The 13,650-nt window shown below is 54.9% G+C and overlaps 3 protein-coding genes across 3 annotated transcripts; 1 reads left to right on the top strand and 2 right to left on the bottom strand.

The window, feature by feature from the left end:
• Positions 1-67: 67 nt before the first annotated feature.
• POSPLADRAFT_1051813 (hypothetical protein) lies at positions 68-1,983 on the top strand (the record flags this gene model as incomplete). The annotated part of the gene is made up of 6 exons (XM_024480209.1): positions 68-251; positions 326-385; positions 449-612; positions 678-1,374; positions 1,460-1,855; positions 1,919-1,983. The coding sequence occupies 6 exons, from the start codon at positions 68-70 to the stop codon at positions 1,981-1,983; spliced, it is 1,566 nt and encodes a 521-aa protein (XP_024344477.1).
• A 370-nt stretch (positions 1,984-2,353) lies between these two features.
• Positions 2,354-10,933, bottom strand: POSPLADRAFT_1176578 (hypothetical protein; the record flags this gene model as incomplete). The annotated part of the gene is made up of 19 exons (XM_024488431.1): positions 2,354-3,569; positions 3,605-3,735; positions 4,054-4,087; positions 4,235-4,442; positions 4,528-4,633; positions 5,308-6,100; positions 6,156-6,907; positions 6,934-6,967; positions 7,122-7,893; positions 7,957-8,257; positions 8,509-8,557; positions 8,621-8,693; positions 8,987-9,075; positions 9,132-9,192; positions 9,486-9,636; positions 9,687-9,873; positions 10,069-10,253; positions 10,301-10,517; positions 10,571-10,933. 19 exons carry the CDS (start codon positions 10,931-10,933, stop codon positions 2,547-2,549), a joined length of 5,529 nt encoding a protein of 1,842 aa, XP_024344476.1. The 3' UTR covers positions 2,354-2,546.
• Positions 10,934-12,420: 1,487 nt separating this feature from the next.
• On the bottom strand, positions 12,421-13,372 carry POSPLADRAFT_1129908 (hypothetical protein; the record flags this gene model as incomplete). Its single annotated transcript, XM_024483897.1, has 3 exons — positions 12,421-12,528; positions 12,576-12,925; positions 12,979-13,372. 3 exons carry the CDS (start codon positions 13,370-13,372, stop codon positions 12,421-12,423), a joined length of 852 nt encoding a protein of 283 aa, XP_024344475.1.
• Positions 13,373-13,650: the final 278 nt, after the last annotated feature.

The following is a 13,650-nucleotide window of genomic DNA, read 5'->3' as shown; positions in this document are numbered from 1 at the left end:
CATTATCTTCTACGTACATATTACTTTGGAGTCGAATCCCCTCCGCGCCTAATATGGAATAGTCGCGATGGACGATCAGCGCGTGTTATCTAGCCGAGTGACCTCGAAGTTTATGAATCTGCATTCAGCTAAAAGCAACGAGCGGACATCCACCTCCGACACTGAGCCCTCTGTGCTAGCCTTTGCGATGGTCGACCTCAGCGGGCTGCGCTCAAATCCTCGTCCTTCTGCCAAAGGGGCGGCGTTACAAGGTGCAGATCCGCTTGTAGCAGTGATAGGGATGTCCCTGATCACAAAACATAGTTCGCTGATTTCTCGAGGTCAGCTTCGCGAAGGGCCAGCAGCGTACCCCCGGCGGGGAGCTCGAAAAGGCCTGAATGGCTCGGTGAGTCCGTGATCGATCACGCTCAGGGTCTGCAGCCATTGACCTGGGCCTTTACGTATATAGAGTCGGTTGCGTTGGCCACCCCCAGAAAGCGCAGTGAGCTTTCGCCGCTCCTCTCAGTGAATGCACTGGTGCTCACGAGTGCGTCCGTAGAACTAGCTGCCTTAGCGTCGCACACGGAGAGCAGGCAGTCCCAGGCGACGACGCCACGGATGTCACGTCCTCCAGTTTGTGGGTCCTCCGATCAATACTCATACTTCATAACAGTGTCGTCTAATAATGACCAGCTCAGGACCCACGACGAAGGTTACAGGCTGATGCGCGCACACCGAAGTCCGCGACGAGGAGGTCCACCGCGAACGAGCCTAAAGCAGCCTCATCCACCCTACGCACTACGCGCAAGCGTGCACGCACGTCGTCTCCATCGCCGCAACTTGCCAAGAAGACAAGGAGAGTGTCGCGCACGCAGGATGACGACGATGCAACGGATGAAGACACCGGTCTTCTCACGCCCGCGCCGTCCTCTCAGAGCGTGTCCGTATCAAGGCTTCCCACACGAAGCCAGCGTGCGTCGTCTCGCTCGCGCACAGCTGTACCAGTTCCCACTGCAGGGAACAAGGGCAAGGGCAAGGCGGTCCTCCGTGAAGAGCCAGTAGACCATGAATCTGCCGACGCGAGCACGCCGCAGAGACCCGAGCCAGAGCGTCCGACTAAACGGCGGCGCAGAGCATCCCCCGCTGCCTCCGTCGACGGGGAATTCGGGGCGGGCACGTCGTCGCAACCTGTCTCCCTCTCGCACACGATTGCTGTGGACGGTCGTGGAGACGACGAGGACGTGGGCTCTGAGGACGACGCCAGCTTCCAACTTCTGGACATACCCGAGGTTGCTGCCTTGCCATGGGTCGCCAACACGTCCTCTCCAACTAGCCGGCACCACGCCAGGACAGCCAGCCTGTTCCTGCCGCCCGGCGTGTCGGAGCTCATCGAAGGTTAGTGCCCCTTTGCGCGCGCTCTCCGCTAGCATCCCCAGAATGACACGCTAAATTAATGGCACCACCCTGCCATCACCTTTAGGCATGAAGCGCGCGCTCGACCTGGAGACCAGAGCGCGCCGGCGGGCCGAGGACCGCTACACAGAGGAGGTCCAGAGGCGCGTGGCGGCAGAGCGCGCGACCGCGGCGCTCGTGGAGCAGAACAGGGTGCTCGACGCGGAGACGCGGGTGTGGGCGCAGGCGGCAGCGGACACGTTCGCGCTCTCGCTCGCGTCTCAGATAGCGGATGGACCGCAGGAGTCGGGCTCGACTGCGACGCAGCCGCTCGATGGGGCGGCCGCTGATGGTTCGGCGGACCCTGCAGAACCACCTATGGCGACGTCCTCTGCAGATGCGAAGGGCAAAGGCCGCATGCCGGTGCGCGACTCGCAGACCCCGGTTACAGGGGCTTCGTCTACTGTTCTCGAACGTGCAGCCGGTCAGTCGTGTCCGTTTTGCTATGCACGTGTGTGCTGACTTCCACGCATCCTTGACATTCTAGCTGTGTCGGAGTTCTTTCAGCAATTGGTGCCCTTGCCATCCCGAGATACCCCAGACGAAAGCTGACCGTCCCACATTTGCATCTTAACGAGTACACTCCGCGTTTGGATCTACTGTCGTCTCTGCACAAAAGTATTTCCAATCTACACATAGCTATTTCGATTGCTCGGCGTCGTTATGGACTCCGGAGGGAAGGGGAAGGATACATGAAGGACACCATTCGTCCCTTAATCTCAATACTATTACCAATAGTCTGTGTTCGTAGCCAAACATTTTACCAATCAAGACAGAAGACAGATAAAAATAAGTACCAGGACCACTGTCAAGATATAAAAGACATAAACCTTGGGGATACACGAGATTACGTTTCGCATGCAGTAAGATAAAATAGAAGAGTACGGCGTGTCTTATGTATACAGACGTTCGCTGCGGCCGCGAGGAGGAGGTTCTTGGATATAGCACATTTGTTAACGGTTTGATTTGGATGGGAGATGATGCAACAGTGAGGTCGGGACAGCTGTCGTGATGGAGTCATGCAAGATGCGAGTATGGGAGTGCGGGGATATGCGTGAAATGCAAGAGTCATATTTTGGTTTCCGTTGCGTAGCGCGGTGTGGATTCGGAAGGTGTCAGTGCCAAAGTTCGCCGACTTGGCACTCGTCTATCGGCGGACTAGTGACGGTGGTGGTGGTAGCGCCTTCAGCGAAGTGGAGAGCCGAGTAGTCGTTCAGCCCACATGCGCCGTTCGCCATGGCCAGAGTGAGTGCTGCCACGGCCTTCTCCGAGCGCGACGCCGGAGAGGGAACGTGCGCGGCTGTGGAGACTAACTGAGCGCCGTTCGGGAAGACGAAGGGTGGTGAGGAAGATGGTGACATGTCATGGGGCTGCAGGTGGATGGGGAGGGGAAGCGATATGAGGGAGGAGTTTGTGGAGTTTGAGTAGGCATGCGTGAGGGCGGGCGTGAAGAGGGTTGCCGTGTGCCCCTCGTCGTCAGATGCGCAGGTGGACGGGGCAGCAGAGGCAGAGAGAGGGGAGGAGGAGCGGTCGCTGGTGAGTGCAGGGTGGATGGCGGGCATGTCGACGTCCAGGGACAGGGCGCGCTTCTTGTGAGAGAGAGGCCGGATATGGAAGGGCGCCGATCCCGTGTCACCTGAGACGATCTCGACGTCGTCGTCATCGTGGTTCTCAGCCGCCGCCGCCGCCGCCTCTGATGCCCGAGTCGCGCGTCCCGCCGCCAAGGAGCCGTATTGCACAGACCGGCGCCGCTGCCTGCGTCGCATCTCTCTGTCATTCCGGTGGCGCGAGTTCTCCCACTCGCGCATCCGGTCGACGAGGCCCTCGCCATTCTCGGCGACACTGCGCTGTAACTCGCCGAACGCGTGTGAGCGCATCTGTTCGAGCTCCCCGGCCGTCATCAAGTCATCGTCATGGGAAAACGGCGCGTTGAGTCGAGACGCGTGCGAGGTGCGGCGCGGCTTCCTGCGGGTCCGCTCTGGGAATAGATCGAACGCAGCGGACGTGCTTGGGAGCGCCGGCATCGACGGAAGGCTGGGCGTCCGCTCTTCCACAAACAGGGAGCCGAACGTAGCCCCGAAGGGGTTAGCATACTGCTCTTCCAGACTGCTTCGCGCCTGCTTGCAGTGCGTAAGACGCTGAGGGGCACGAAGGATGACAGAGGCACACTCACAGTGTCTCTGCGAGCCCGCTTGCCCCTCCTCCACTGGTCAACATCCCACTTCTCTGGCGGCTCATCTGCGCCAGGCAGATGTTTGTACGACGGGCTACGCGTGTAGTCCGAGCACGGTCGCGCCCTCTTGACTGCGAGGCGCCATTTCGGATCGTCGGATAGGTGTGCGCCGCGAATGGGGGACGACGCGGAATGGGACCTGCGGCGATGGACGTGCCGACCACTCGACGACATGCAACAAGAAATACGAGGTATGGGCTGAGGCGAGGCGACGGGCGCGAGCAAGATGAAAGACGCGTCGGGATCGAGGGTGGGGGTCGGTCGCGGAGCAGTGGTAGATAATGGCCCGGAATGCGATCGTGCTCGGTTGTTCATTTACATAAGTACACCTCGCCACCGGCAACTCCCGCGGGCCCTTGCGAACCAACAACCGGCTTACAATTACACACTTTCATCCTGACCCCCATCGCCTCCGGCTGCGCCCTGCAACCCATGTTCGTATCTCGGGCCCGATGCAACGCACATGTCTCATTTGATACGTGAGATGATTCCGCTAGGGCCCGCCGGCTGCGGTTATTCTCCAGGCTGTCCGATCCACGGCAGGTCATGGCACAGACATCTTGTGCGCACACCATCGCGGGACGCTGGAATCTTGCCCATAATGGGTTTCTTCTGGTGTGCTCGCCTGGACCGTCGCTCAACGCCACCTCTCTTCTTGGATCGCCCGGTGACCTCTCCATTCCCTGCAGCCCATTCATCGAACCCGCGAACCGCCTCAAACCCGCGCACACGCTTTCCCATTTGCAGGCCGAATTCAGTCTTGTATGACACCCACCTTCTTGGTCGGGTGATTACGCTGGAAGCCTCGCTCTCTGGACTCTGGGCCGATCGCGCCTCAGGCCACCCGCGTCGCATTCTCTCACGCAGGCCAAATTATGTTGTCATGGCCTTCCTTCTCGATTGCTCGCATATAATGCCGCGGGGTTGATCGCGCGGCGATTACATCGAAGCCCTCGTCTTCTGTATCGTCTGCATCGATGCTCAGGGACTTGTGTGCCTCGCGGGCCGCGCACGTTTAGATCAGGTCATGATCCCCACTAAAATACGTGATCCTGCAGGTAGGTGAATGTACCTCCGCTAATTTGGTGCAGATAAGGCTACCGACGGCGCCGGACGTTATACATCAAATACGGCGCGCGCATCTAGTCTGACACAAATGGTAAGTAGAGGGTTGGACAACGGCGCTGCATTCCCGGTTTGCCTATTTGACAGAGCGGCCAGATCATGCACGGGTTGGCTCCAAGGTGGTGCTTGATTTGATTCATTCTTCTATCCATTCAAGCAATTCATTCTCAGAAGATCATGTTACATTCCTTTGGTTCGTCCCAGAGTCATGTATACCGGCGTGATCTCGTAATATCATATACGGGGCATCCAAATTGGCAAGAACCCGGGCAACATGCAGCGGGTATACCGCGTATAAATACACCACTATCACAGAGATGCAAGAACGACAGCTTGTAATAGCCAATACGACGTAAACAGACAAGGCAGTGTACATACCATTCTGGCCAATGTGCAAGCAAAAGCGATGAACAGGCGCGTTAACAATCCGTGTAGCCGTAACCAGAGATATCAGAGTCCATAGTCGTTCCCGCTGAATCCTCCATTCCCACCAGTGAGTTGCCTCACTAGGAACATACCCCTCCCCTCACCATCGCTCTTCGTACTACGCATCCCGATCACAGATTTGGGCCGGGGATACGTGCGCCCAGGTCTCGGGCCATCATGCAGTTTCGTCGGACTAGACGACAATTGTCTCGTAGGGCTCAGACCGCCCCCGGTGAGCTGTCGCATAAGCGATGCGTCCGAACCGCTTCCAATCCCTGTGAATTGGCGCGCTATTGTGGTCGTGCCGGTGTGCTGTGGGGCGATGCCACGGCCTCCTGTATGTGAAGCGACGAGTGGTCCGCGGACTGGAGAGGGTGAGTTGCGCATCTCGGCTGGTAATAGAAGCTGCGGGTTCAATGTCAGATGCGGAATCCTGTAAGTGGTAGATGAATGGATATCTACCAGACACTCCCGGCACCAAACCCGCCCGTCCATATCCGTCTTCGCAGCGCTGTCCAATTTCTTGCCGCAGCCAGGCTTGCCTGCTTCTTTCCTCCGTCCCTTGGCATCCTTCCCGCCGCATAGAAGGCATGTCCCGTGCCACTTTGTGCCTTGCGGCCCTTGCACAACCCCTCTCTCCATGACAGCAACAGCCTTGTTGCAACCAGGACAGGATGTTGAACCACCGAAGCGAGGGAAGGTAAAACCGGCACTTGTGGGAGGTGCAGTCGGAGGAGGGCGCTCGTATCGACTAGAAGAGGGCGTCGTAGCGTATGGAGTGTTATTGCTCGCTCTCGGCGCCATCGCCGGCTTTGTCGATGAAACCGGGAGCTTCGAAGCTACAGGAGGCTTGGTGTAGACTGTAACCTTCTCCGGCGGAGCGCACTACGTCCCGGAGATGTTATTCTTACTGTCCGCTACGTGTAAATGGACGACTCACCTCAACATGACATGCGCCTTCTTGCCCTCTTGCAAAGACTGCATGGCCGCCCTCGCGTTCTTCGAATAAGCCGTCACAAACTTTACACCTGAAACATGACGTGTGGTACGTCTTGGGCGGTACGCCGCTGCTTGAGGGTTCCTCCGGCACGGTAACAAACTTCCCTCCGTGCTTGGTTGTGAAAAGAGGAAGCTTGCATTTCGTACAACGCGCATTTGGTGAGAGTGGGGTTGGGGACGACATGCCTAGCGTTCGTGTGTGCGTCTTCGATTTCGGCGTCGGGGTGACAGACGGCAATTCCATCTTACGACGGACTCCTTCACTCCCGCCTGTAGTATGGCTCAAAATGCCACCAGTATGGAATATGTCATTTGAAGTCCGTCTGCTCGGAGGACTGATGGATGGTGGTGTCGATGGCGCGCTGGATTGTGAGTTCGAAGTCGTGTCGGAAAGGTCACCCGCTAAGTCTGGCGTAGATGGTACCGATCGCTCGAAGTTTGCGTTGAAAGATGACGCTGATATGCTGGTCCTGATATTCAGTCCTTCTCGCCCTGAACGCGTAGAGAGACTGTGCGACTGCAGCGGGATTTCCGTCATGGGTCCAGTCGACTCCGAGCGAGGGAGCTCGCCGTTGTCCAAGCCATCTGTACTCAGGTCAATGAGGTCCTCCAGGGGCATAGGAGCCTGTCCACCCAAAAGGGACTCTACTTCGGCGTCACCAGTACGGTCACGGCGCAGTGTGTAGTCTGGCTCTGTGGGGGCGTCATGTCGCACGGACGTTCGAAACGCTGGACCAGGAGAATCAGTTTTCGCTGAAGGCAAAGCAGAGGAGCGGGGTATCCTTGACTGTCCAGCCTGCCCTTGAGCAGACGCTCTGGATGTCAAAGGACTGTCCTCAGGAAGCTTGCTGGTGCGAGGGCGAGAAGCTGAGCGTCTCCGAGGTGTTGTATTCTCAGCTTCACTGACCGAGCTAGAAGCAGGAGCAGGGGAAGCCTGCCTCAGGAACCTCTGCTTCATCTCTTCGATGGCCTCTTCAGTGGGCTGCTTCGAGCCTACAGGACTCCCGTAACGTGGGCTCCCTCCTATTCTAGACGCAGGACTGGTGCCGTGTAGGTCGGGCTCGGGACTCTTGAACCTATTGTATGTGCGACGGGGAACAGGACTACCATCTGATACTGACGTTGCAGGCTCAGGGCTTCTGTACCTGAGGTTGTGTCGCGAGGCCAAAAGACTGTCCGCATCGTCGTCCGTTGAGTCTGATTCTGGACTCTGAAACCTACGCAAGGGACGAATTGTCGAGGTACCATCGCCCGTGACATGTGTGATAGGAGAGATGGTCAAAGGTGTAAACGAATCGGTCCGCGCACGAGCTGCAAGACGTTCCGCGATCGGACTAACGTCTGCTGCTCGAGGCGTGTAGCGTGTTGCCGGACTGCGATTAGTTGTTGGGGTCAAATTCGAGTGCTTCGTGCCAATGTTAGATCTCCCTGTCCGCTCATCGTCCTTGGCCGGAGTACCTTCGCGACTCCGAACAATGCCCAATCTCTGCTCCAGTTCCTCCAATGCTGGGCTACCTTCCCGCTCCCGGTCAGTACGCCTTGTGCCTCCGAGGTTGCTCCTCTCCAAGTCGCCCGGCCTATGAGGGCTTTCCTTGGTGGACCTCGTCAGACAGGTCTCGAAACATTCTGCACAACTCGGTCGACCCAACAGGTCTACCATGGGTTTATCACCAATGTCCCTGGAACACCCATCACAGCGAAAGCATTTCTTATGCCATACACGACTACCGTTCTCGACGAACCCCCCCTCGGTCTTAAGAATAAGGACAGGCCTACCGCAACTTGCGCATGGGCCCTTCGATCCACCATTCTCCGTGAAGCAGGACCGGCATAGAAACCGCGGATTTGCTCCTCCCTCGGATGACGAGTTCGCTGGATCGGGATATATTGTAGCATCCGGCGGGAACGACGTGGAACATAGGGCGCAGTGGTAAGAGGACAGTGTTTCCTTGGGTTGGAGGATGGAGCCGTATACTTTAGCTAGTTCTGACCCATTGGGGTTGGGCAATATGCCTGCGGCCGCATTCGCCGACGTAGACGGCTCTGAATCGTCGTGCAAACTTGTGGTGTACTTAAGTGGAGATGGAGGTCGAGAGGTAGTCGTAGAAGCTATATGAGCCGAGACGCGGGAACCAAGGGTGACTGATCCGGAGGAAGTAGAGGTTGGACGGGGAAATCGTCTGGTAGATGCGGCTGTTGATGCCTGCGGTATAGATGCAGTATGCGGAGCAGGTTCAGCGCTGCGGTCTGCCGGCCTAATGGGCGATTTCTCTCTAGTCTCTCCGGTAACATACGTCCGAGACCATCTGTCTTGGGATTGCTTCTCTCCCTGGTCCCACTTAACTACGGGAGCTTTGTGCAACCCATCAGCATCAGGGAGGTCATCCGTCCGTGCAGAATGCTCACCAACTGCTGTGCCTCCGCACTTACAGCGAGGCCCAACAACGATGTCACCACACCTCCTACAGAATCCCATGTCCTAGTGATACAGAAGTGTCAAGTTGGATAAATATCGTCTGGGGGCGGATGAAAACGACCAAAGTCCTGCGAGCCCGGCGAAAGCAGCGAGAATGCGGAATACGGCAGGTTCAACTCGAACCAAGGTCCGTCGCGATCACGTGTATCAGTGATGCGTCTCTTCACGCGAAGCACGCTTCGCGTTCGCGTTCGACGCAGGCTGTCTCCGACACAATGCGGACCCATAATAACATATGGTAGAACAAGGTACGAGGTACGTGGTTGCCAGTCCACGATACTAGACTACAAAGTTACAAAAATCTTGGTCCAGCCGTCAAAACCAGGCGTGGCCAGAATGCAAGACCGTCATAAATGATTTGATACGAGATATTTTCTTCGAGTGCCTGGAAATAGTTCCGAATATTTGAGTAAGGGTAACGTAGTAAGGCTGCTAACGTACCAAGTCATCTTCCTGCAGCTCCGAGCAGAGTCCCCTCGTAATCTGTCCAAGTCGGAGAGTTCTTGCATGACAAGGAGCAAGATTGGCAAGTCAACCTACCTTCTGCAATAATGTCATACAATATGCCTGCGATGCATGCTTCAGACAAGAGATATATGGGTTGCAACTAGCATTATCTGCTTCTAGTAATGCCCGCAGTTCGAGACAGAGGTTCATAGTCCACGGTGAGTGTAACATGAAGTGTACTGGAGGAACTCATTAGAACTTGTGTCAAGTGAAGCAGTGTCAAGCTCACCTGTAGCATGGCGGCTGTACACAAGAAGACATGAGATGGCGTGGCATAGCACTGGACACACAAGCACGGCGATCGACTCTTCAGCAGCAAGGAACTGGTGTTTCAGAACTAAAAGAAGCACGTCGCGCAAGTAGTTGTATGCCTCGGCATGCATAAGATCGTCACAAGTCTGTCTCCGAATGCTGACAGATAGATATGTAGCAAATGCAGCTAGTAATACATGAGTCTCTTTCCAATTCGAGACAGCAATGTCTGCTTACCAGCCGTCGCCAGGTTCATGGAACTACGTGCAGTCGCAATCTGCCAGATGGCGCTGTCGTCCCAGACAGTGTCATCCGATGACAGATCGGATATCTCATACGTAGCCAAAGTTACAAGTAACGAATCACCAAGGGTGCGCGAACCAAGTGAATCTGAAGCTTCATGATTGAGCCAATCCACGACAGTCTGCAGGAATGACATTGTCGTATGGGTAGCGAAACAACTTCTTATGTTGCTCTTGAACATCATCGTGACAAATTGGAGAATATGTCTCGCGTGATAGAACGCAGCTTGTGGATCAAGATCACGTTGGTCCCGGTTCAGGGCTCTGAGAGGATTGTGTCAGCGTTGACGTGAGTGAATATGCCCTACCCATCTTACAGACTGATAGCCGACAGATCTGCCACAGATGGTTAACAACAAGGTATAAGTGAGACCTCCTGAGCCCTTACTCTCTTCCCATATCTCCGCGAACTTGAGCCTCGTGTCGGACAAAACGTCCTTCATGACCTGTCGTAGAATATCGGCGCGAATGAATGATATACCCTCGATGACAAGGTCTCTGACTGCGACCGTTGACTACCAAATACAGATATATTGATACATCACTCACCTATGAAATCAACTTCATCTTGGCGCATGATGATGAAAAGTCTGCATAAGCTATCAGACAGACTGGTGACCACGTCGTGCTCCTCCGAGTTGTTCTCGAAAGCATGCAACAGTTGTGTCGCTGCCCAGCAGGCCTTAAGTGTGATGTCCTGCAATCCGACACACGGAGTTGCGCTTGTCGCTGCGGTCAGGGCAGACATGATGTGATGGATCAATCGCTAGAATATGCCGACATCAGCGCATATATGGTCGATAATAGGGGGAGACTAACTGTGATTGCAATGGCCGCGGCCAGGGGAATACGCGCTATTGTGAAGATGAGGGTCTCATCCCAACGCCGGGGGTCCGCAGCCTCAATGACAAACTCGTCCGCATTACGATCATCTGGGATCTGATGCAACCAGCTAGCAGTCTTCGCACATCGCAACGTGAGGAAGTCTCCAGGTATCAAGCGCAAACATTTGCTGACCACATAGTCTATCACCTCAGCATCCATAATACGTGGGTCGTGCCAAGTCGTCCAGCACCATGTGATTGTTGGACCCCATCGTAGAAAAATGGCTTGAGCGGAATCGATGGTCGAATCTGGAGTTACGATATGCAATCCAGATGAGAGAGTCTCCGGTGGGCGCATGACGGCTGCGATGAGGCGAAGTAACTTAGACTGAGTGTGAGGTCGATACAAGCCTATGTCATCGTGATCTTGAGACGAGTCCAGCGCCTTTATTTCACGCCGTCATAAGATCTTCCTCAATAAGAATAACAATGTGTTCTCACCGCGAATATACACAAGGTAAGGGCATAAGAATTCCTCACGTGTGCGCTTTGCTCCATATCAAACACATCGTCAGCGCTGGTTTGACGCTCGATGTGGGCCTTCATGGTGCGTAGAACATCCGCATGGGGTGATCTGACAATGTCGAAATTTATAGATTAAGCCAAAATAACATAGCCTTACCCCACACACAGTACACATCCGATTTGCGGCCCCATGACGTATACGCCGAAGATGAGCTGCAGAGCCAAACGTTGGACGGCAGGGGATGCTTGTTGGGTGGACAGCACACAATGTACGTCCATCCATTTGCCTTCAAAGCAGAACAGTTGAACGGTGACCATAATGCCGAGTACATATGACTTGCCTGGGAGCTGGGTAGCAACGCGGAGGGCATCGGACTCTCTCTGCTTCTCTAGAGAGGAGAAGGCTGTGGCCGATGACATAAGAGTCGAGGAGCCCCGGGCAATGGAGACTATTATATCGCCCAGCTTCGATAGCAAGAGGTCAACCCAGCACACTGTCGTAGGAATAATCGTCCCATTCGGCACGTCTTTCGCAGCAATACTGTGGAGGATTTGCCTATATGTGAACAACAGTGACATGAAGGACTCCTCTACTATGATGTGTGAAGAATTAGTCTGGATACGGTGCGCTGTTGATACAAAAAGCTCACATAGAACGCGCATGGCGGCATAAACCTCTGTTCTGCTGATTAACTGTTGAGCGGATATATTGTCTAGGAAGTCCAAGATTGCGGTCGCCGCACGGGCAACAACATCGTGCGAAGAGACGTCCTATGGACCCGTAATCATGAGCGGATTGTCATACGTTTGGGACTATTAAATGGACATACATTTTCAATAGCCGACAGATCTAATGATCGCAATTCCTCTGCCACGAGATGGATCGCTTCAGCGGGCGATGGGACGTCTTCACCACCATCTTCTCGAGTGGAGCCTGCCAAAGCAGTGGATATATGCGTGTATTCAGTAACGTCCCAAGCGGATACCGAAATCTGAGACTCGGATTCCGTATCACTATCGGCGTACGTGTCCATGCTGCGATACGAGACTTGTTAAAGACAAAAGCTGGTGTGGAACGCACCTCACACCGCCGAATGCGAAGAGCACATCGCACACGTGATCGGTCCAACTTGGTCGTATTCAGAATTAGAGCAAATTCGGCATTAGACGTCAAACAGACACCCAGCTTGATCGAGAGCCGCATCAAATACGCAAATTATTACTTACTACACTGCTCACAAGCTTTCATCGCATTGGCGAGTGGGATATTGGTACTCACCGCTTACGTTTCCCGAACGGTTTGGCACGCAAGCAACAGTATTAGAGACCTCGGATATCTTTTAGAATGCTGGTAATATCTGTTTTACATTCTAATTGTTCGTTACTGCGGGAGAAAACGGCCTCGAAAGCATCATTCGACTCGGCAGCCTACCAATATCGTCAGTCGCGAGCAGTATGAGTGTCCCAGAACATACCTCGCCATCACAATACTCGTAGTCGACCCACTTCTCGTCCTCCTCAGCGTGTATCATCATAAGCATTTCCCTCCGCACAGCGGTTAACCCTCCCTGGAATTGCACCCCCTGTTCGCCCGTTTTCCGCACTGCAACCTGGACTTCTTTGACGTCGCCTGCAGGCTTCTTCTCCTTTTTCGGGGCTGGGGCTGGGGCTGGTTCGTCGGGATCCGGAGGTGGTCCATCATCAGAGTCGTCGTCTGAACCATTCCCTGCGCGACTACGTCTACTCTTGCGAGACAGGACGTCCATGTAGGTCAGGGTAGGTCGCAACTGATGTGTCTCGTTTATTGGGTGCAAATGCAGCTGCCCTATGGTATACCGTCCATCAGGCGGGTTCGTAGTAGATACGTCTGAAAGTTACCATCCCGGACAATACCCAGCACATAACTCCCCATCTGCGAAAGTTGTTCGCTACGCATACGCACCTCTTGCAGTCTGGGCTCCTCGCCTTCACGCTGCTTCACATTTGGTAGCTCTTGGTTCTTTTCTTTGTCATCCTCTTCTCGTGCCTTTCCAAGTTCGTGCGAGCGCTCGCCGTTCCACACCTCTGGCCGCGTATCGACAGGAACATGCACTTCCAGGCGTCGTACGCCGGACTTCAGGCGGGCCCGGATGCGCTTTCCACTCGCTGCAGCTGAAGGAGGCACTTGTAGTGGGCGTGTAAGCAGTGGAAACTGGTGGATGTGAATGTTTGGCACTAGGGAGTTTGAATAACGAATAGGTAGCACGCTGACGAGCCGGTCCTCCTCATGCATGGTGAGTGTAATGTTCAGCTCAGGCTCAAACAAGCAGAAGTGAATATGCACCGTGGAAAAGCCCCGATCGTGGACTGAAGATCCCATCACAATCTCGATCTACCAACTTTGCGCCTGTGGCGCCGCTAGTGCAAGACTTCGCATTCACGGTCATTGGCTGACCATGTTCGCTTCTTAAATCCTATGGTATGGGATGCTAACATACTACGACATCTTCAAACCCACGTGGACACTGCGCACGAGTCGCACCCCACATTGCGGAAGCGAAGTAAATGAGT

The sequence above is a fragment of the Postia placenta genome, assembly GCF_002117355.1.
Source record: "Postia placenta MAD-698-R-SB12 unplaced genomic scaffold POSPLAscaffold_1, whole genome shotgun sequence".
Taxonomy (NCBI): Eukaryota; Fungi; Basidiomycota; class Agaricomycetes; order Polyporales; family Adustoporiaceae; genus Rhodonia; species Rhodonia placenta.
Note: the sequence above shows the minus strand (reverse complement) of the source record. Positions and strands in the feature narration are given on the sequence as shown.